Source organism: Saccopteryx bilineata, chromosome 2 (genome assembly GCF_036850765.1).
Source record: "Saccopteryx bilineata isolate mSacBil1 chromosome 2, mSacBil1_pri_phased_curated, whole genome shotgun sequence".
NCBI classification, from domain to species: Eukaryota; Metazoa; Chordata; class Mammalia; order Chiroptera; family Emballonuridae; genus Saccopteryx; species Saccopteryx bilineata.
Genome location: NC_089491.1, coordinates 372,387,228 through 372,409,184, shown reverse-complemented (window position 1 = coordinate 372,409,184; position 21,957 = coordinate 372,387,228). Strand labels below are relative to the sequence as shown.

Here is a 21,957-nt window from a genome sequence, read left to right as displayed (position 1 = left end):
CCATGCTCAAGCCAGCAACCTCAAGGTTTCAAACCTGCGTCCTCAGCATTCCAGTCCAACACTCTATCTATTGCGCCATCGCCTGGTCAGGCTTATCCATATTTTTTTAACTGTTGGTTTTCTATTATTAGTAGTAGTAGTGAGAGGCCGGTAGAGACAGACTTTTGCATGTGCACCGACTAGGATCCACCCAGCAAGCCCTCTATGGGGTAATACTCTACCCATCTGGGGTCACTGTTCCATTGCTCGGCAATCAAGCCATTTTGTCACCTGAGGCGAGGCCATGGAGCCATCCTCAGCACCCAGGGCCAACTTGCTTAAACCATTTGAGCCATGGCTGCGGGAGAAGAAGAGAGAGAGAGGAAAGAGAGCAAGAGTGCCCTGACCAGGAATTGAACCCAGAACTTTCACACACCGGGCCACTGCTCTACTGCTGAGCCAACTGGCCAGGACTGGTTTTCTTTCTTTTTATTTTATTTATTTATTTTTTGTGTGTGTGTTTTTCCAAAGTTAGAAGTGGGGAGGTAGTCAGACAGATTCCCACATGCGCCCAACCGGGATCCACCCGGCATGCCCACCAGTGGGCAATGCTCTGCCCATCTGGGGAGTCGCTCCATTGTGGCCAGAGCCATTCTAGTGCCCAGGCCAACTTTGCTCCAGTGGAGCTTTGGCTGCAGGAGGGGAAGAGAGAGATAGAGAGGAAGGAGAGGGGGAAGGGTGGAGAAGCAGATGGGCACATCTCCTGTGTGCCCTGGCCGGGAATTGAACCTGGGACTTCCACACGCTGGGCCGACACTTTACCACTGAGCCAACCGGCTAGGGCCTGGTTTTCTTTCTTTTTAAAAAAAATTTATGTTATTGATTTTAGAGAGAGGAAGAGAGAGAGAGATACAGAAACATCAATCTGTTTCTGTATGTGCCCTGACAGGATCGAACTGGTAATCTTTGCATATTAGGATGATGCTCTTACCAATCGAGCTATTTGGTGAAGGCCAAGTGTTGGTTTTCTTATTGATTTGTATCCCCCTCCACTATCCCCACATGCTCAATTCCTACCAGACATTCAAGACTAGACCAAGCACCACCTCCTCCAAAAAGTCTTTCCCAATTATTCTCTCACCTCTCCCGCCCTCACCTCCAAGTTAAGCTCTCTACTCTGCATGCTCTGCTAATCTTGCTGTGTGTCTCCTCCACAAGGCCGTTGGCACTGGGGTCTGCCTACTCCTTCCCAGCTCCTATTATTGTGCTCTGTAGTAAAGAGGTACAAAATAAAAGAATGAAGGAATGAGCAAATGACCACAAACAGGATTACTTTTAGGCTTATTTTCTTTTCCCTATTTCTGAGAAAACAATACAGAACAAAATAGAATTTAGCATAACACCCTTCAGATAAAGAGCTTCAGCTCTTTGCTTCCATTGTTTGAGTTTTTCCTGGGTTTCCTTTTGAACGTTAAACTCCCTGGAGTCATAGGATCCCAGTCTCAAGATCTAAAGCTGCTCTAACTAGCTCTCTTCCTCCTGGTCCCTAAGACACACCTTTATTTTCCCACCTCACACCACTGCTTACCTCCCCAACATACCTGTGTTCCTGACATACTGCAGGCCAGGTGTCCAGGAAAGGCCAGTAATAAAGATGCAGCCAAAATAATGTTTTTTCAACTAGAATGTCAAATGAAGGTTTAAGACATTTAACCAACTTGTTAGTTTACAAATGCTACATTTATATCAGAGACAGACCAAGGCCTCAGACAGAGGAATACCATACCTCAGTACATTAGCATAACCTGGATCAGAGCACACGGAGCCAAGCAAATTAAACTCAACCCTCAGTAGTCAAGTCGTGGATTCTGACCTTGAGATCCTGGATCTGAAACCCATAAGAAAGATTATGAACCTGAGCCTTTTGCTCAACCTCAATAAAGTTAGATCTGTAGGATCATGACAGAGAATTAGGTTTTAATTTTTAAAAATTGTCAGAGATGGCTTCTTAGAGGAAACCTACACTGTAACTTCTCCAGCTCAGATACATTCACACGTTCTAACCTGTTTGCCCATAAACTGGGATTTGAAGAACGTTTTCCTACTTCTGGGCAACTAGGAGGAGGAGCAAGTCACTGTTACTAATCCTAAGAAAAGGGTGAAATTAAACTCTGGTGTTTCACAAGTGTTCACAAACTGCTTACAGCTTATTCTTTTTCAGGAAGCAAACAGCCCGTTCCAGACTCACCAAGAGGGAGGCCTGGCCAAGTTCACTGTCTTCTCTGAAGCCTTTCCTCTTCCACCTGAGCAGACTCAGAGAGGGGCCTGGCGCAGCCTCTGAAGTCAGCCCGCCCTGAAGGAGCGGCTCTGGCGGGGGAGGGGAGCCGCGAGGCTAACGGTGGAGCGCCCACCCCACCCTCAAACTTCAAAGGGAGTAGCCAGACCCTCCCTGAAAGGGCAAAGCCATCAATCCTCCCGGAGCCGCTCGAGATCTTCCGACAGCACGGCGTGAGCGGGAGGGAGCGGGCTGGGAGGCCTGGGTGGAGTGAGCGGAGGGAAACTGAGCCAAGGTCGGGGAGGGGGCGGGCGTGGGGCGAGCCAGAGCCTTCTAAAGAAGCCTAGAGGATTCCTGGCAGCTGGCGCTGGATGGAGGCCGAGTTCTCTTAAAAGAGAGAGAGAGAGAAGAAAAGAAAACAAAAAACCTCGTCTGAGCATGAATCTTGGCGGTGGTGCTTTCGCCAGCGCCTCTGTAGCGGCTCCGGGAGGAAGGCAGACAGACTGGGACAGACAGACAACCCAGCCGAACCCAAGAGAGCCGGAGGTGGCCCACGTCGGGGCGGGGACTTGAAAAGTTCCGGGGGTGGGGGAGATGACACTTCAATAATTGGTTCAGAGACAACTGGCCGTCCATGTGGAAATGATAAAGTCGATCCCCATCTTACAGGAGGCCTCCAAATAAGTTCCAGATGAACTAAAGACCTACAGGGAACTAGCGAAACCACGATGGGACTTTGGGAAGAAGGCATAGAAGACAGCTTTATGATGCTGGGAGACGGAAAGGTTTCTTTAACAAGGTATAACATGTGCAAAACAGAAGAAATAGATGGATCACTTTGTCTACATAAATAGAAAAATGGGCAAAGGATATGAACAGGCAATTCTGAAAGGTCACTAACAAAACAAAATCAAATCAACTTCACTTGTGATCATAACTGGAAATTACAACTAGGAGACCCTATTGGGCAGCCATGGATTGACAAAACTTAAGATCTGATAACCCGTCTGACCTGTGGTGGCGCAGTGGATAAAGCATTGACCTGGAATGCTAAGGTTGCCGGTTCAATACCCTGCACTTGCCTGGTCTAAGGCACATATGGGAGTTGAAGCTTCCTGCTCCTCCCCCCCTTTCTCTCTCTCTCTCTCCTCTCAAAATGAATAAAAAAAAAAAAAGATCTGATAACCCAAGGGTAGATGCAGGTGTAGGGAAATATTGCTGGTCAGAGTGTAAATTGATACAACTATCTAGGGGAAAATATCTTCCTTCATCTTCACAAGCAAAGAAGTCCCTGTACTCCTTCAGTGTAGTAGGGATTAAATGAAAAGAATCAAATTGTTCCTGTGTGGAAACAGCATAGCCTGGCCTGTGGTGGCACAGTGGGTAAAGCACTGACCTGGAACGCTGAGGCTGGTGGTTCCAGACCCTGGGTTTGCCTGATGAAGGCACATACGATAAGCAACCAATGAACAACTAATGAAGCTACTATGAATTATTGCTTCTTGTTCCACTGCCCCTCCCTCCTCTGTAAAATCAATAAATAAAATTTTTTAAAAAGAGAGAAAGAAACAGCATAAAGTTTTATTCATCTCATAAAATACTATAAAGCAGTTAAATGGAATTAAATAAGCCTACGTATACCGACATTGCTCAATTACAAAACTCAGGGCCCTGGCTGGTTGGCTCAATGGATAGAGCGTCGGCTGGGTGTATAGACTTCCTGGGTTCGATTCCGGTCAGGGCACACATCTGCTTCTCTCCCTCTTTCCCCCCAGCAGCCAGTGGCTCGGTTGGTTTGAGCTCAGGTGCTGAGGATAGCTTGGTTGGTCCAAGTGTCAGTCCCAGACAGGGTTGCCAGGTGGATCCTGGTTGGGCACATGCCAGAGTCTATCTCACTATCTCCCCTCCTCTCACTTAAAAAAACAAAACAAAACAAAAAAATAAACAAAAGGATATTATACTTCGATATCGTTGATATATAATTTCAAAACAAAAATATATAGTAAAAATACAAAATCATGCTTATATGTTTAAAACTTTTTGTAATTTAAAATAAAATAGAAACTGCAGTGAGACTACCACTTCACACTCATTAAGGTGGTTATTATTATTATTATTTTAATTTTATTTATTCATTTTTAGAGAGGAGAGACAGAGAGAGAGAGAGAGAGAGAGAGAAGGGGGGAGGAGCCGGAAGCATCAACTCCCATATGTGCCTTGACTGGGTAAGCTCAGGGTTTCGAACCGGCGACCTCAGCACCTCCAGGTCGACGCTTTATCCACTGCGCCACCACAGGTCAGGCCTATTATTATTTTAATTTTTATTTATTTATTTATTTATTTACTTATTTATTTTATAGAGACAGAGAGAGAATCAGAGAGAGGGATAGACAGGGACAGACAGACAGGAACGGAGAGATGAGAAGCATCAATCATTAGTTTTTCGTTGTACATTGTGACACCTTAGTTGTTCATTGATTGCTTTCTCATATGCGCCTTTACCACGGGCCTTCAGCAGACCGAGTAACTCCTTGCTGGAGTCAGCGACCTTGGGTCCAAGCTGGTGAGCTTTTGCTCAAACCAGATGAACCCACGCTCAAGCTGGCAACCTCGGGGTCTCGAACCTGGGGTCTCGAACCTGGGTCCTCGGCATCCCAGTCCGACACTCTATCCACTGCGCCACCGCCTGGTCAGGCCCTATTATTATTTTAAAACAAAACAAAGTAGCAACTGTTGGCAAGGATGTGGAGAAATTGGAACCCTTGGGTATTGCTGGTGGGAATGTAAAATGGTGCAGCACTGTGGAAAATGGTATGACAATTCCTCAAAAAATGAAACATAAAATTACAATATGACCCAGCAATTTTACTTCTGGGTATATACCCAGAAGAATTGAAAGCAGAGACTCAGATATTTGTATACCCATGTTCATAGAGAATTATTCACAACAGCAAATATGTGGAAGCAACCCCAGGGCTTATGGACAGATGAGTGGATAAACACAAAATGTGGCATGTACAGGCCCTGGCCGGTTGGCTCAGCGGTAGAGCGTCGGCCTGGAGTGCAGGGGACCTGGGTTCGATTCCTGGCCAGGGCACATAGGAGAAGCGCCCATCTGCTTCTCCAACCCCGCCCCCTCCTTCCTCTCTGTCTCTCTCTTCCCCGCCCGCAGCCAAGGTTCCATTGGAGCAAAGATGGCCCGGGCGCTGGGGATGGCTGCTTGGCCTCTGCCCCAGGCGCTAGAGTGGCTCTGGTCGCTGCAGAGCGACCCCCCCCCCCCGGAGGGGCAGAGCATCGCCCCCTGGTGGGCAGAGCGTTGCCCCTGGTGGGCGTGCCGGGTGGATCCCGGTAGGGCGCATGCAGGAGTCTGTCTGACTGTCTCTCCCTGTTTCCAGCTTCAGAAAAATACAAAAAAAAAAAAGTGGCATGTACATACAATGGAAGTATTATACAGCCTTAAAAAGGAATGAAATTTTGAAACATGCTACAATATGGAGTAACGCTAAAGACATTATGGTAAGTGAAAAAGCCAGATACAAAAGGATAAATACTGTATGATCCCACTCATTTGAGATACCTAGAATAGTCAAATCAGAGGCAGAAATTAGAATGGTTATGGGGCTTGTTCTTGTTTAATGGGTACAGAGTTTCATTTTGGAAAGATGACCAAGTTCTGAATATGAATGGTAGTGACGGTTACAGAATAATGTGAATGTACTTTATGCCATAGAATTATACATTTTAAATTATTAAAATGACAGATTATATTTAGGTACATTTAATTTAAAAATGGAAATTAGAATATTGGCTTGAGTCCAGCCACTCCATCTAGGCGAACTGCTCACCAATCTACACAGTGAAACTGACACCACACACCTGGGCCACCCCTCCGCGAACGTCCCCTATACCGAAGTCTACCCTGCAGCCCCGGCTAGCCTCACCGCGCAGGCGCGGAGCTGGGTTGGGAGGGCAGGGGGTGGGGAGTGGCCTCATTCTGCGCCTGTGCCGAATTCCAGTTGCAAGTGTTGTGGGGGAAATGATGCCCAGGTTGAGCATCCCGGCCTGCCGGCCGCGGGGAGACCTGCACTGCACACGCGCAGACCGAGCACCCGCGTCAAAAGACGAAGAGAGCGCACGCTCCCCACGTCTTGCGCGTCCGGCTGCCAGGCTTTCGTCTGTGCCGTGACTCCCGCCGGGCCGGGCTGGCGCGCCCGCGTCTGAAGAGCGATGCCCCGGGAGATCATCACCCTGCAGCTGGGCCAGTGCGGCAACCAGAGTGAGCAAACGTGCGCCATGCCCCTCCAGTCTTCGGTTCTGCCCCTTCAGCTCCCACTGAAGTGCTTGGCATCCTCCAGTTCCCGATTTTCTCCCATGACCGCCCCCGCCCGTGCCCTACTGCGCATGATGAATAAGCCCCACACCCAGAACTGCGCCTGCAGCCCTGGGCTGTGACGGCTCCCAGACCAAGAGTCTTGGATCCAAGCCTTTGAGTGGCTTGGAGCCTGTGAGCCTAATCCTGGGCTTTTGGGGCCTTATGACTCTAGCAGACCCAAACATCTCTTACCATCCCCAGTTGGGTTCGAGTTCTGGAAACAACTGTGCGCAGAGCATGGTATCAGCCCCGAAGGCATAGTGGAGGAATTCGCCACCGAGGGTACTGACCGCAAGGACGTCTTTTTCTACCAGGTGCTCCCAGCGACTTGGCCAGGGGGCTTAAAGGGAGGGGCAACGGCCTGGTACTGGGAAACTCCGCTGGGCAGAGGGGCCAGGGCAGTTGGCTTGAGGAGGGAGGGCAGGCAGAGCCAGGGTTAGGAGGATGGAGGACTTGGCCTTAGCTGCATGGGCCCCCTCCTGGACTTCTGTTGACAGGCAGACGATGAGCACTACATCCCCAGAGCGGTGTTGCTGGACCTGGAGCCCCGGGTGATCCACTCCATCCTCAACTCTCCCTATGCCAAGCTCTACAACCCAGAGAACATCTACCTGTCGGAGCATGGAGGAGGAGCTGGCAACAACTGGGCCAGTGGATTCTCGCAGGTACTCAGGTGGCCATCCCAAAGACCCTTGATGTTCCCTCCCTTAGGCAAGGCAAGCTTAAGCAGCCTGGAGACTCTTAACTAGACCAGAATTACAATAATAAATTGGAGACAAAGGGAACCCCAGAGGGAGGACAGCCAGGGAGAGGCTTATGCAAACTTTGCAAATAATTTGAAAAGTAGCTTTTCTGGGTTGAGGGCCACAGCTGAGGCTCTGCTTGAGGGTGGCCGCAGTGTCCCTGGATAGAGTTATTGGTACTGAAAGATGCTTTCTAGAACCTGCATCCTGACCCTCCCCATGTCACTATGCAGGGTGAGAAAATCCATGAAGATATTTTTGACATCATAGACCGAGAAGCAGATGGAAGTGACAGCCTAGAGGTAAGGTTCTGTCCCACTGAGGAAAAAACAAAAACGCTGAGAGGTGCTGGGGAAAAGTCAGGAGGTAGACTGAACAGGTGGTATGATGGGGAAAACTCAGGTTAAAACTCATTTATTGAGCATCAGATGTGAGATATTGAGGTAAACAAAGTACAGTTCTTGTCCTCAAGGAGATCCTAATCTGGATGGCACCAGCTTCTTAGGTATGAGTCATCCTTCCCAAGGCACCTCAACCTGGACAGACACAGAGGAAGGCTTGAGATATGAGTGTGTTGGGAGTGGGGAGTGAAACAAACCTGAAGCCTCTCCCCAGATCCCTGGAGACTGGCTCTCCATCCCTCCCCATGCAGGGCTTTGTGTTGTGTCACTCCATCGCTGGGGGGACGGGTTCTGGCCTGGGCTCCTATCTCCTGGAGCGACTGAATGACAGGTAAGCCTGTTTGGGGAGAGGGCATTAATTAGCCCTGGTTCCCTGGGTAATGTCTTTCCTTTTTAAAAAGAAATTTTTTTTAAAAAGATTTCATGTATTGATTTTAGAGAGAGGAGAGGGAGAGAGAGAAAGGATGTGTGTGTGTGGGGGTGGTGGTGGCAGGAAGCATCACCTTGCTTCTCATATGTGCTTTGACTGGGCAAACCTGAGGTCTTGAATTGGCAACCTCAGCATTCCAGGTGGATGTCCCATCCACTGTGCCACCACAGGTTAGGCAGGTAATGTCTTTCCTTTCTGTCACTTTTTTTCTCTTAGACTTACAGGTCTGCAATAGCCCTTCGAGTCACAGGATAGGAACAGAGTCTGGCCACCCAGGGAACATCTTGGAAGCAGTAACTCCTGGGAGGGGGTTTACCTAGGAAGAGGAGGAGGCCTACAGGGATTGATGCTTTAGGTTTATTCTTTTTGGCTCCTGTGCTCTGAAGACTCAGTTCTGCTCTCACTCCTTTTGTGCAAGAGTTTGGTGGCACTTGGAAAGTAATGGCTTCTGTTATCCCTAGCGAAGACAGAGATGGGCAGTGTTGGGAGTCCTTCCCCTTTTCTTTTTCTTCACTTCCAGATACCCCAAGAAGCTGGTGCAGACATACTCAGTGTTTCCCAACCAGGACGAGATGAGCGATGTGGTGGTCCAGCCCTACAACTCACTGCTCACACTCAAGAGGCTGACCCAGAATGCAGACTGTGTGGTGAGCCTAGAGGAGGAAATGGGGGGGGGCTTGGGTTCACCTCCCCAAACCAAAGAGACACATACACCTGTCCTTCATGAGAACCAGCCAAGAGAACAGAGGACCAGCAAAGCCATATCTTGTGGCCCAAATTATGAAATAAGGACCTGATCCCAAGTTGCTTACAGTTTCCCCCATGTCTCCATTTAGCCTATTTAATGCCTACTCATACTTAAATTTACAGCCCAAGGGTCACTTTCTTATTATAAACCTTCCTGACTTGACCACGCAGTCAAGGTCAAATACGTTTGTGCATATTTCAGGCTATAACTAAACTTTTCTGTTGTTTTATATTTAAAGTCAGTCTCCCTCCATTAGACTGTAGACCTGGCGAGGGAGAGGACCATGCCTGTTTACATTCTTGGTATCTGCAGAGCCAGGCACAGTGCATGGCACGTGGGATAATCAAATATTTTTTTTACTGCACTGAGTGGTAAAATGTCTCATGATATCTATGACACAGTAAATTAACATACTTTTAAATTAACATACTTATTTCCTTTGTAGTTAAGAGGGAGACTAAGCAAATAACTTATTTCTCTGACTCCTTTCTCCTCAAAAAGGTGCCGTGACCCTCTTCTGTCCCCCCAGGTGGTGCTGGACAACACAGCCTTGAACAGGATCGCCACAGACCGCCTGCACATCCAGAACCCATCCTTCTCCCAGATCAACCAGCTGGTGAGCCCCCACTTCTGGACTCCTTTGGAACCGCTCCCTACTGGAATGCCATCTGGGGAAGAAAGGTACCCCTAGACAAGAGCCATGACATGGCATCCCTATCCCCAGGTGTCCACCATCATGTCAGCCAGCACCACCACCCTGCGCTACCCTGGCTACATGAACAACGACCTCATCGGCCTCATCGCCTCGCTCATTCCCACACCACGCCTCCATTTCCTCATGACTGGTTACACCCCCCTCACCACAGACCAGTCGGTAAGAAGAGCCCTCGGTGTGGGGCCCAGAAGCCCTAACCTCGTCTTTCTCTTCTCCCTGCTGCCCCAGGAGGCTTTGTGCTCAGGGACTGGCACAGACTATATGAGTTCCGTGCTGACTTGCTCTCCTCTCTCCCCTGCCTTTGGCTCCCTGCAAGGGCTGGGCTGTATGGAATCTGCTTATGCTTCTGTACAGGGACATGAATTTGCTGAGCTGAGGCTGGCTAAGATTCCTGATCCCACGGCAGAGGCTCAGTATAGACCTGAATCTAAAGACACTCCCCAAAGAGCCCATACTGCCCCGAGTCTGGTGGGGAACATGTGTTGCCTACTCTCCGGACTGTGACCTGAGTGCTGGCCTCGTCACTGTGGCCCACTGTCCCCTCAGGTGGCCAGTGTGAGGAAGACCACGGTCCTGGATGTCATGAGGCGGCTGCTACAGCCCAAGAACGTGATGGTGTCCACCGGCCGGGATCGCCAGACCAACCACTGCTACATTGCCATCCTCAACATCATCCAGGGGGAGGTGGATCCCACTCAGGTAGGTGGGACCCCTTCGTTCCACCCCTGGGAGCCATCGGGGTAGAGGAGAGGTGACCACCACCACTCCTGTTCCAATTCCAGGTGCACAAGAGCCTGCAGAGGATCCGGGAACGGAAGTTGGCCAACTTCATCCCCTGGGGCCCAGCCAGCATCCAGGTGGCCCTGTCGAGGAAGTCTCCCTACCTGCCGTCTGCCCACCGTGTCAGCGGGCTCATGATGGCCAACCATACCAGCATCTCCTCAGTGAGGCTAATTTCCTGGTCTTCTTTGGCCACTCTGTTCTTCATCATTCTCCTCCAGTTCATTTCCACCCCCCACTCCCCATCCTGCACTGGCTCCCATCATGGAGATTTCTCTTACAGCTCTTTGAAAGTTCCTGCCAGCAGTACGACAAACTGCGGAAGCGGGAAGCCTTCCTGGAGCAGTTCCGCAAGGAGGACATCTTCAAGGAGAACTTTGACGAGCTGGACAGGTCCAGGGAGGTTGTACAGGAGCTCATTGACGAGTACCATGCTGCCACGCGGCCAGACTACATCTCCTGGGGCACCCAGGAGCAGTGACTTCCTCCCCCTGGACAGTAAGCACTGTTCCTATCATGTCTGGTCCCTCTGATCCCAGTTTCCCTCACCAGCAACCCTTTAGGTTCATGTCTAGCCCCAACTCGCTCCCTTCCATGCCTTAACCCTTGGTATGTTTGTTTACCTCTAATAAAATAATAAAGTTTGGTTGTGAATATCATCAGGATTTGGTTTGTGACCATGGGAATGATGAAGATCCCTCCATGTTCCCTCCCAGTGTCCAGGCATGTGTTGGTAGAATGGCCTTGACCTATTCTAGCTTCTTACCACTTAGTTCATCCTAGTGTGTCCACTGTTTCCATTGACATCCTTGCCTAGAATACACTGTTATACTGGAGTTAGCCCTGCTCTCAAGACTACAGAGGATTGATTACTGAGGTCTGCTGTCTCCTCCGTGCCTAAACTCCTGCCCCAGGGTGGATCAGTATTGTCCCATCCTTTTCTACTCAGGGATGAGGCTGTGGGGACTACTGAAGGAGAGCCAGCATTCTGGATTCCCAGTGCCCAAGGGTATCAGGTCCTCAAGAATTCAACCCCATTCAATTCAACCTGATAAAGCCGGAACAGAGTTCAGGAGTAGGGCTGAGCCCATCTTAACAAGCTCTTTATCTGTGCCAGAGAAGTTTTGGGGTCTAATCCTATCCCTCCATTCCAGCCTTCTCTCCATTCTAGGTCTAAAGCAGTAGGCACACTAAAGATGGATCCACTAAGCCCTACAAGCTAGACACCAGGGTAGGAACTGGGTAGTGCCAGTCTGATGACTCATTGCCCTCTGGCCTCAGGAACACCAGGAAACCACCCCTATGCCGTTCAATAGAGAAGAGAGGATAAGTAATTGTCAGCTTCCAAAATGTCTTCTTGTCTATCCCACCACCCACCCACTGGCAGCATACTGGCCAGGAGAAGGTTAAATCCAGTCAAGGAGGGTGGGGCCCTGTGGTGTCCAGACTCCCCTCAGTGCTGGTAAAAGCTCAGAGTGTGGGCGTCCCCAGGGGTGGAGCTCTGAGCTATGGGGCTCCAACTTGTCCCACTGACAACACTCCCACAGGAAGGATTTGTGTAAATAACCTTTTTTTTTTTTTACTTCTCTTCTACAAATAAATTAAGAAACAAACTAAAAAATTGTCTGCACCCACTGCAGCCCTTGCATGTGAGGTGTGCCCTGTCCCTGCAGGGCTAAAAGAGTCCATGGTTCTCTCAAATCTCAGAGCAGTCCAAGTCCAGGCTGGAGATGGGAGGGAGGTCATGACCTCTTGGCAGGCTCATTTCTGCAGCTGCCCCAAACAGCCAGACTGTCCCTGGGGCTCATCCAGGCCCGGGCGCTGGCTGGGAGAGGAGGTGTCTGGCAGGTCTTGGCATGGAGGAGGACTGCTGTAGGGCCTCTCAGGGGAGGGGTTAGCCAAGTAGGCATTCACCAGCTGCATGATCTCTTCCACCTAAGAGGGGGCAGAGGTCAGGATGCGACAGGGGCCATTGGGTTCTCCTTTCTCCTCCTCCACCCAGGCTCCTTACCAAGGCCTTCCATGAGCTGTCCCCTACAGCCTTTCCTTTCTTACCGTCACTCCCTCACTCACTATGTTCCAGTCACATTTCCTTCTTTGTGCTCCTCCAACAAGCTAAGTTTATCCTCATCTCAGGGCCTTCGCACTTGCAATTCCCTCTACCTGGAATGTTATTCGCCCAGATCTTCCTATGGCTAGTTCTTTGAGTATACTTTCCTGACCATCCTACAGAATGCTATGGTCCCCTCCAGTCACTTTCTGTCACACTACTCTTTCCCTTGTAGCACTTATCACTATCTTAAATAGCCTTTGATTCCTGGTTGGTGTCTGACTCCCCCACTCTAATGTAAGCTCATGAGTTTGTCTTTGATCACTACAGGATCATCAGTGGCTAGAGCTGTACCTGGCCCATGCTCAAGTGTTTAATAAATGTTTCTTGACATCCTTTCCCTCCCTTCCTCCTTCCACACCCCCTTCTCACTTACCTGGGGACTCTGCAGGAGGAGTTGGCTCTCTCCCACCCTCAATGCCAGGGTGTGGGGGCCCGTTAGCTGGCAGGCGGCCACATGACCATAGCTGACACTGTGGATGGGCTCTGTCTCACCGGGTCGGGAGAGGGACATGGCCTTGGCTCCCAGGCCCAGGCATAGCTTCTGTGGAGCACCCCCACCAGGCTTCTGGGGACAGACAAGCAGAGTCAGGGTACAAAAAGGGGACCCTGCGGCATAATATTTGGTGGGAGGAGGTGGCTGAGAGCAGGAAGCTTCCGGGTGCCCCTATGATCCACAGTGCATGTGTGGACGGGAAGCTAAGACTACAGAGACGCGAGGGTCCAAGGGCCAGTGATTCTTGGGGTCTGAGATGGGCAGCTGTGCTGGATGCAGGGAGTGAAGTGACCCACAGTGGGGGCCTCTGGCTCTGGGGCAAAAGTGTGGGGCTTGGGCCACCAGAGTCCCCTTCTCCCTTCTCCCCCTCACCGTGCTCAGCTCCAGAACTTCATACCGAGCAGCGCCGAACCCTGGACACTGCGCCGCCAGAGCCAGGTAGGCAGCCATGGCCTCAGCTCGGCCCATGCCCCGTAGCCGCTTCCAGCCGCCTAGCACAGCAGCCGCCATGCCAGCGCCACCTCCTCCCTCTCGGACTACGCTTCCAGCCGGGCGGCCAGCCTCGCCGCTGAGCCGGGCCCGCTCCGCTCGCCTCTTGGCCAGGCCCGCACTCCAGATTGCCCCGGCCAGCAGGGCAGTAGAGGGACGAGGCCTGGGGATCGGGCGGGTAGGGTCTTCACGCGGCGGGGCCGGAGGTGGCAGCAAGCGGTCCAGGCGCGGCAGGGGCGCGCGCGGGGAGAAGTCCCGGTGCAGGCTCTGCAAGCGTAGCGCTGCCAGGGCGCGCAGCGTGTCGTCTGGCGGGAGCGGCCGGCCACGCAGCAGCAGAGCGTGAGCCTATGGGGGAGGCGCCGGGCGTCAACGAGGCAGAGGCAGAGGCAGCTATACGGTTGTGAAAACAACTCGGGGAGAGAATCTGAGGTCTGGGTTCGAGTCAAGCCTCCCACGGAGTTGCTACAACGCTGAAATGTGATGGTCCAGAAGGGAGTTCAGGGTCAGGAGGCTTTTAGGGGCGTGAATGCTGGAGCTCCTCACCTGCTCAAAGAGGAAAGGCAGTTCATGACTGTCAGGGGACAGTCCTTCCGGATGCAGAGGTCCGTGAAGACGCAGACACAGTCTCCAACCCGTATTGGGCGAGTCCTCCAGCCGGGCTTCCTCCGCCGCCAAACTGCATTAAAGAACCTGGTGCTAGGCGACACAGAGGCAGCCCCCATTCCCTAAGGGCTGGGGCGGGACTGGGCCAAAATCTGGGTGGGGCCGATGGTCAGGGTGGGGCCAGGCCGGAGTGGACTGCGGAGATGAGCATTGGCCACCTGCAAGCTGCGGGTGGGCAGGGGTCCATGTGGGAACCAGCAAGCGCTCATAAACGTTTGCTTAGGAATTGACCGCGAAACTGAGAGGAAGATGCGCTAACGGTGAGCAGGACTGGGGCTGGACATTTACTTCTCAAACCTGGTGAGCACGTCGGCCACGAGAGTCCCCCCAGCCAAGGCTCGCTCCTGGGCCCCTCGCTGCTCGTACAGTGCGAAAGCATTGCGGCTTCGGGCCAAGCCCAGCCGCCCCACCAGCTCTCGAGCAACCTGGGGGAAGAGGGGCGAAGCATGAGGGGAAACTCAGACTGCTCAGGGGTCTTGTCCATACTTCTAGAGGGGCTTTCAGGTCTTTTGATCCTGCCACACATATCCCTCACCCAAATGATGAATCTCATACTCGGGCAAACCTGGAGCCTGCGCACCAGGAGAACAGGACATGAGAAGTCAGGAGGAAGGGTTGAGGTTTCATTGGTCTTTCTCTGGCCTTACCTCAGCAGCCGTGGTGTGGGAGTTTATGGCCACAGGGCATGCACCAGCCCCCGGACAGTGCACGGTGCACAACAGCTCTTGCCTTTGGCTCAGAGCGGAAATCTCTGCCAGCGAGGGCACCAACTCTCGCCCGCGAGTGCGGCTCAGTGCTTTGCGGATGAAGCGAGCATATTCTGCCAGTTCCGAATCCGGGAGCGCCTGCTCTGTCCTGAGATAGAAAGAACCCGAAGATCACTGCTTGGAGGGCTTTCCTTCTCCCTCCTCACCCTCATATTTCTTTTCTTTTTTTTTTTTCCCCTTCAATTAGCAATAATCGCGCCTCGGATAAACCTCATTGGCTACGATACTACCACTGCACAAAGCTTCACATTCTTATAGTTTATTTGATCTCATTGATTCCCTCCCCTCCAACTCTAAACTCCTTGAAGGCAGAGACAGGCTCTTCTGAATCTATCCCTGTTGCTCTGTGTGGAGCTGAATTGCTTTCTATGGCCCCTAGCAGCTCTCTTCTAACTGCCCCCACCCCCCACCACTTTCCAAAGTCTCCATGATCCTTCTTCAGGGTGAAATCCAAAATCCAACCTAAAAACCTGGCGCTGGACTATATCAGCCCCGAGCCTTTTGATTATTCCTCTGCCCAAAGATGGCACCTTTTTGTCATTCTTCCGCCGGCAAGTGAGATGTGACCTTATCATTCTGACAAAGGCATTGTACATATAAGCAGCAGCCTTGACCTTGGGCAAGTCCCTTCCCTTCTCTGGGAAGTTCTCCATCTGCCAAACCATTTCAAAAGGCCCATCATTCTCTCCCACCCCTATAGCCTCCTTGTTTGGTTTTATCGTACCCCAGCCTTCTCACCTCTCCAGATGTCCCAGGAGATGCCCCCGTACAGCTCCCCCAGGCCGGAAGGTGCAGCTCATGCAGGTGAGAAGCTGCCAGTACCGTAGGGATGCGGGGTCTTGGGTAGCCAGGAGCCTGGGGGGCCCGGAGAGGCCCGAGGTCTGCTTAGCCAGCTGCAGGAAGAGTTCGTCGCGAAGCGCGGGCAGGTCCCGGCAGGTCTGAAGTACACCCTGCATCAGGGGCCAGGGGCGCCGCGCCCCCTCCAGGGCCTGCAGCGCCAGGAACAGCCGTACAGCCTCCTCGCGCAAGGGTGCATAGCCTGGACCTGCGGGAGGGTGGGGGCGGAGGGACGGTTTGGAGAGGGGACACAGAGCTGGGCCCTGGGAGGAAGGCGTGAACCAGGGGAGGTCAGAAGGAGCATAAGGGGTCAGAGGGTGGGCAAGGAGGGGAGAGTACGAACGACAGGAAGAGTGAAGGGAAAGCAATGGTCCCCACAGAGCCAAACTCTCAACCCCTGCCTCCCAGGAATCTCCCCCTCAGGATCTGCTAAAGCTGCACTTCGAGCTAGTAAGGTAGACTAAAGGACATAGGTTCAAACCCAGATCCTGTAAGTAGGTATAGAGAGCCACCCGCATTGGCCAGAAAACAGGCTGGTCTGGGAGTCAGAAAATCAGGGTTCTTCTTCCAGCTTCCCTTAATCCTTTAGCTTTAGGACCTGGGCCAGTCACTGATCCCATTTGGGTAGAAATATAGCTGGATGAGGCCAATACATTCTCCCAAAGTGTTGGCTTTCCCACTACTTGTAAAGGTAGTATGGCACAGTCTTAAGCGTAGTATAATAAAAGAAGACGGTAAAAACTCATGAAGGAACACCAGTAGTCAGAATGAGATCCATATAAAGAAGGTCAAAAGGGACCTTTTTGTGTGTGCTGGTTTCCCACCCAACACCCTGGGTATCAAGTCTAGTTGGCTTCTGACTTCATCCTAACATGAGGAGCTGAGGACCTGGTCAGTTGGCTAAGTCAGAGCCTCCTCCCCGAAACAAAACCAAGATTGGTTGGATATCCAGTAAGGGCACATCTGGGAAGCAACCAATGAATGCACAACTAAGTGGAACAACAAATGAATGTTTCTCTCTCTCTCTCTCTCTCTCTCTCTTTTTCTCTGTCTTTCTAAAAATCAACCAATAATTTTTTTTTTAAGTGAAGGTCTGACTAGGTCCCCTGAAGACTCCTAGGTATCTGTCAGGTGAGGCATTCAGATCTCCCATCAAAGGGACTGGGTCACTGGCACCACTCACCTGGGGTGCTGACTCCATAGGGCAGGGGCAAGAGTGGGGCATACAAGGCCCCACTGGTGTGCCTCAGAATTGGGTTCCGTCGGTAAATGAGGGCCACCGCCTCTGGGTCTCCACAACTCTCCTAGAGGTCAGGGAAGGGGTTACAGTGATGGGGAAAGGGGCTCCCCAAGAATCCAGAAAGCTGGGCCCATCACCTCTTCTTTCTCGATGGAGTCCCCTCTCTCCTACCTGAATGTCCCTGAGTAGCAGCTGGGTGGGGGTCTCCAGCGGCGCCTTGGAGGCGATCACCTCGCGCAGCGCCACCCCCCAGCGCTCAGCTTCGGCCTGACGCGGGGAGCAGAGCCGGACGCTGTGTTTCCGGCCAGACACGGTCACTGACCACAGTCCTGGGGGAAAAAGAGGCCGCGGAGGACAATCAGGGCCGGCTGGGGCTACTGCCCAGGGGGGTAGGAGAGTCCCCACAAGGTCTCACCCGTCTCCTTGGGCCTGCGCTCCGGGCCGGTCACCGAGCACAGGCTGGTGAGCACGAGGCTCCCAAGGCGCCGCGCCCCCTTCCCGCTGCCGCTGAACTGGTCCAGGGAGTCCCGGGTGAGCACGAACCAGGCCCGGCGCGGCGGCAACCAGGGCCGCGCCCCTCCTCCGCGAGGCTCCCGATACAGCCAACCTGGGGAGAGCAGGCGAACACATTATCCCCTGGAGGCTTGGGACTGGGGGACATCCAGAATGCATGAGGTGAATCCTCACCTTTTACGACGACATCCGTGTCGTCTTCCAGCAGCCCCTTCTCCGGGATAAGGCTCCGTGTCTCCTCCCAACTCTGCAGCCTGGGCCAGAGAGGAGGAATGGCTGGATGAGGCTGCGGGTCCTGCACTCCTCAATACGGGTTCTCCAGACAGCAAGGGTTGCCTGCTCCTGGCCTGGGCACCCCTCCCCCAGGCTGTGGGAACCGCTAGGCCGATCTGACCTCGCACCAAAAATAGCCCGAACCCCCCCCCCTCGCGCGCCCCCAGCCGGACCGCCCCCTCGGGACCCCAGCCAAACCACAGCGTCCGGCGTTAAGGACTCTCCCTTATTGCACAATCGCGAGAGGGAAGGCGGTGAGAATGGGGGTCCCAGGAACAGACTGTGGTCTCCAGACTATGGGGCGCAGGGGAGGCGCTCACCTGTCTGAAATGGGCCCGGTCCTCACAGGCTGAGTCAGAGTCACATCCAGGGGGCCCTGGGGAAACAGGCTCAGGATCAGAGCCCTCCTCGCGGGAATCCCGTGGCTTCTGCCCCCAGGACAGCGCTGCTCAGGGGATTGAGGAATCATGGAGTGGGGTCGTGACTGTGCCGTAGCAAGCTGAAACCACTGGGCTCGCCCCTCCTGCCAGTCTTTACTGAACAGCTGGAGCTAAGAAGCATTGTTTCCGCTACCCTTCGAAGATGCAATCAGGGGTTTGGTAGGGCTGAAAGAGCACTGGGCAGGGAGTCAGAAGACCTGGGTTCTACTACCAGCTCCAGCACTTATAACCCAGGGAAATAAAAGAGGAATCTTGGCAAGCCCCTTCAGTATTTGAGCCTTAGCTTCCCGATATTTGAAAAGGAGAGGTGGATGAAGTCCCTTCTTGCCCTGGCAGGTTCGAAGTCGCCCCCTCCCCCTCATTTTCCCTTGTTGGCTGGTGTGCGGGTAGGAGGTAGGCACAGAGGTGAATGAAAGTAAGAGAGATTCCTTCAGTATAAGATTTTCTCCTAAAGCTTCTTATGCCCTCCCACAACACCCCTAAGACTCAATGTAAACACAGAGCCTGCCCCTTTACTGGGTCTCAGCTCAGGAAGGGCTAGTCTCAGCTCAGGAAGGGCTGGCCAGGCTGAGGAATGGCACACCCTATCGGGGGAGATGCTGTAGGGGATTCTTCCCGCTCCCACCACCCCATCCATGCCCTAGAACTTCAACTGTAAACTGGGGTCTGAGAGAGGTCACAAATCCATCCAGGAGCCCGGTCAGGCAGGAACTGTGCCATCATCCCATTGCACCCAGTCTGCTAAAGCCAGGAAGAGAAGATGGGGGAGGGGGGCCAGGGACACCTGTCCCCAAGCTCCAGGGAGGGGTTGGAGGTGGAGCATGAGGGAGGCAATGGCCTGGTTCACAGAGCCAACCCTGCCCAGCCTGGAAGCTTAGGGACTCCTGGGTCCTGTGCATTTCTAAGGCGAGGATCCACCTACTTTCTGAAGGGTCTGATAGGGGCACTTGGCCACACCACCATGCAGGCAGGTGCTGACCACTCTTAGACCAACTCCCCTAATTGCAGTCCCCTGCTTCCCTCCCCCCCCCTCTATATTTATCCACCCTCCGCCTCCGCCAGGTGCTGGCGCCGGCAGGGCAGCGCAGCCCGCTCCACCCGGGCACAGAGCCACCGGGCCTGCTGGGGACCCCTGAGTGGGGGATGGGAACCTGACCTAGGCCACAGCACTAGGGAGTCTGGTTGCCTGTCTGCCGGGTAATCAGAGAGGGGACGCCAGGGGATAGAGGTCTCCTACATCAGTGGTGCCTCAGTTTCCCCACGAGGAGATTCGAAAAAAAGCGGGAAGACGAGTGTCTCTCACCATCCCCTCCGAGATTTCCCAGGAGGTTCACCAGGGAGATCCGAGAGTTTTGTCCTGAGGGTAATGATGAGGGGTCCTCGAAGAGTTGTGACCCTCAGCTCCCTCTCCTTGGGGTCCCCGCCACGGACCCCAATCTGAGGATGCCTTCTGCCCCTCTCCCAGGTCCTTGAGGCCGGAGGTCCCGCATCTGACCCCAGCACTCAGCACTCACGACCTGGGAGCAGAGCGGACCCAGGCGTCCGAGCTGCCCAGCCGGCCTCACCACATTCCTGGGCGCTGGCGGAGGCGGAAGGAGACGGGATGGGACGCGAGCCCGGCGGAGAAGGGAGAGGCCGGGCCAGGTCGGGCCACGCGTGACGCCTTCCTGCCTCAGGGCCCCCAGCAGGTGGACAGCGCCCAGCGTGCGGCGGGAGGCCCACAGGCACATCCAAGCAGGGCTGCTCCTTGAACTCCCGGGGGCTTCTAGCCCCCAAGCAAAAACCTCTCCCACGTCCCCAGCCTGCTAAGAGCGCGGCGTTTGGCTTGAGTCTGGAGCAGGACTCAGCGTGACGGCCCGTGGTAGGGAGAGGGATTGAGACAAGGCTCCAAACCCCCAGGACTTACCCTCCTGCCGCCCGCTGGACTCGGGGTCCGTAGCTCAAAGGTCTCCTCGTCCTCGTCTTCGTCTCCGTCCCCGCTAAGCTCACCGTCCCCGTAGTCCCGGTGCAGAAGAGTAAAGCCTCGACGGCAGCAGAGGAGCCACCACAATCCCCCGGGGAGAGGCATCCGGGCAAGCAGCCGGGGGATGGGGGCGCGGGCAACGGGGGCCGAGCTGCACGGGGTCGAAGAAACTGGCAGGGCTCCGAGAAACTGGCAGGGCTCCGACCCGATCGGTGTAAAGATGAGGCGGGTAGAGGGGAAGGAAGAAGGGGACAGGGAAGAGGCGGTGTCTGGCGCTGGGGTGCTAGGGGTTGCTAGCTAGAGCCTGAGGGGGGCTCAGTGTCTGGGCCCCCGAAGGGGGAGGGGGAAAAGCGTCCAGGTCTCAGGGGGGAGAAGGGAGCAATGTCCGGAGCTGGGAAGTAGTGTCCGTTGTAGTGTCCAGCCCTGTGGGGGGCAGTGTCCGGTGCAGTGTCCAAGGTGGGCAGCTGTCCAAGCTCCAGGGAGGGTCGTGTCCGGTACAGCGTCCGGTGGCCGGGGCCCGGGCCGCGCGCGCTGCGCTCCCTGCAGCCCCAGGACTCGCGCGCTAGGTGCGCGAGCACAGCGCCCGGACCCCGCCTCCCAAATCTCCTCCCCTCGGGGCGCCCCCCCTTTCTTCTCCTTTCTCTCCTCCCTTCTTTACAGGGCAGGGTCCAATTTTCACAGCCTCCCCTGCCCAATCCCTGTGCCTGGCGCCGGGCGCGGCCACCAATCAGAATACTGAAACGGCGGCGGGTTGCATCATGTGCCACTGGCTTGGAGACAGCGGGGAGGGGCAAGGAAATAGGGAGGGAGGAGGCGGTGCAATGTTAGTCACGCCCCTGTCTCTGAGGTCGGACACCGAGTGCTAGTGACGTCACGGAAGCCCGCCTTCAAACTCTTGTTTTAACTCTTGGCTCACCAACCTACAGATTAAAAACCCTCCTGAGAAGGTTTAGGGAACGAAGGGCTTCTTAGGATATCGAGAAAGGCCCTAACTGCTACTCTCTGAATCTCTTGTCTTAGGGTCCCCGAGAAAGGAAGGAGCCTTAGCTACTTGCGTCAGGCACAGCTCTGGAGCTGGCCCTCCGCCCCTGGATAAAGTCCAGTTCCTTGACAAGTCACCTCTTTTTGAAATGAAGTGCAGACTTAGGCCGGAAATAAAATCTAATTTAGAGCGCACAGCTCACTAAACTCCAGTGGGGATTCTAGGGAATTCTGTTGTCTTCGAATAGAGTGGAGGTCTCTCCGTGAATATCCTGCGGTTCTTTGTAGGAATGAGTTAACAGAGGAGCTAAGCGAACGGGGCGGGGCCGCGGGCTGGGCGGGGGCCTGAGGGACAGCGGGCGCGCGCGTATGTTGCTGACTCAGCGGCGATTCCCGCGGTCTCCGGTGGAGGATTCCAGGTTGGTTGGCCCCCAGTGGCTGGCGTGTGGGACAATTTTGAGGATCGGCGCCATCTCCGTGTCTTCCGAGGTTCACGGCCTCTGGAGGCTGTGGTTTATGTCAGCCGCCGGAGGCTCTCTGAGAAGGAAGACTAGTCCGAGCTGGGAGAGGCGGGACAGGGCGGGGACGTCAGGGCAGCGCCTCCCTGGAGACTTCCCCGCCACGCCACGCCACACCCTTCTTTCCCCAGGTCCCCAGACTGCTGGCTGGAGTAGCTGGGGCAGCTTTGCTGACCGGATATTAAACTGCGAGAGTTGTCGCACGTGAATACCATCCTGCCTTT

General features: G+C 53.8%; 2 protein-coding genes and 1 pseudogene across 7 annotated transcripts; 1 reads left to right on the top strand and 2 right to left on the bottom strand.

Moving 5' to 3' along the window:
- The first annotated feature begins 6,273 nt into the window (after nucleotides 1-6,273).
- Nucleotides 6,274-11,102, top strand: TUBG2 (tubulin gamma 2). 2 transcript variants are annotated; one of them, XM_066263575.1, is made up of 11 exons: nucleotides 6,274-6,530; nucleotides 6,828-6,940; nucleotides 7,124-7,291; nucleotides 7,603-7,671; nucleotides 8,022-8,101; nucleotides 8,721-8,847; nucleotides 9,478-9,564; nucleotides 9,673-9,822; nucleotides 10,210-10,362; nucleotides 10,446-10,607; nucleotides 10,727-11,102. In XM_066263575.1, exons 1-11 carry the CDS (start codon nucleotides 6,482-6,484, stop codon nucleotides 10,922-10,924), a joined length of 1,356 nt encoding a protein of 451 aa, XP_066119672.1. In that variant the 5' UTR covers nucleotides 6,274-6,481; the 3' UTR covers nucleotides 10,925-11,102. The 2 variants fall into 2 exon arrangements, with proteins under 2 accessions (XP_066119672.1, XP_066119674.1); XM_066263577.1 differs by lacking the exon at nucleotides 8,022-8,101 and having other exon boundaries at nucleotides 6,276-6,530; nucleotides 10,727-10,856.
- A 903-nt stretch (nucleotides 11,103-12,005) lies between these two features.
- PLEKHH3 (pleckstrin homology, MyTH4 and FERM domain containing H3) lies at nucleotides 12,006-20,999 on the bottom strand. Of its 5 annotated transcripts, none has more exons than XM_066263569.1 (13): nucleotides 20,178-20,992; nucleotides 18,152-18,207; nucleotides 17,733-17,812; nucleotides 17,461-17,652; nucleotides 17,217-17,374; nucleotides 16,989-17,109; nucleotides 15,707-16,013; nucleotides 14,849-15,056; nucleotides 14,490-14,626; nucleotides 14,082-14,214; nucleotides 13,422-13,883; nucleotides 12,930-13,121; nucleotides 12,006-12,378 (listed from the first exon to the last, which is right to left on the bottom strand). In XM_066263569.1, exons 1-13 carry the CDS (start codon nucleotides 20,337-20,339, stop codon nucleotides 12,205-12,207), a joined length of 2,382 nt encoding a protein of 793 aa, XP_066119666.1. In that variant the 5' UTR covers nucleotides 20,340-20,992; the 3' UTR covers nucleotides 12,006-12,204. The 5 variants fall into 5 exon arrangements, 4 of the variants coding, with proteins under 4 accessions (XP_066119666.1, XP_066119667.1, XP_066119669.1 ...); XM_066263570.1 differs by having other exon boundaries at nucleotides 14,499-14,626; nucleotides 20,178-20,991; XM_066263572.1 differs by lacking the exon at nucleotides 20,178-20,992 and adding an exon at nucleotides 19,575-19,767.
- On the bottom strand, nucleotides 15,146-15,212 carry LOC136327807 (U4 spliceosomal RNA; annotated as a pseudogene).
- Nucleotides 21,000-21,957: the final 958 nt, after the last annotated feature.

What these genes read in the sequence shown, in the direction of transcription:
- TUBG2 (XM_066263575.1), top strand. Translation starts at nt 6,482, where the DNA reads ATGCCCCGGGAGATCATCACCCTGCAGCTGGGCCAGTGCGGCAACCAG. An exon ending in CCCTCACCACAGACCAGTCG is followed by an intron (nt 9,823 to 10,209) that starts GTAAGAAGAGCC and finishes CTGTCCCCTCAG; the next exon opens with GTGGCCAGTGTGAGGAAGAC. An exon ending in ACCATACCAGCATCTCCTCA is followed by an intron (nt 10,608 to 10,726) that starts GTGAGGCTAATT and finishes TTTCTCTTACAG; the next exon opens with CTCTTTGAAAGTTCCTGCCA.
- PLEKHH3 (XM_066263569.1), bottom strand. Translation starts at nt 20,339, where the DNA reads ATGCCTCTCCCCGGGGGATTGTGGTGGCTCCTCTGCTGCCGTCGAGGC. An exon ending in ACCGGGCCCATTTCAGACAG is followed by an intron (nt 17,813 to 18,151) that starts GTGAGCGCCTCC and finishes TCTCTGGCCCAG; the next exon opens with GCTGCAGAGTTGGGAGGAGA. An exon ending in CACGGATGTCGTCGTAAAAG is followed by an intron (nt 17,653 to 17,732) that starts GTGAGGATTCAC and finishes TGCTCTCCCCAG; the next exon opens with GTTGGCTGTATCGGGAGCCT.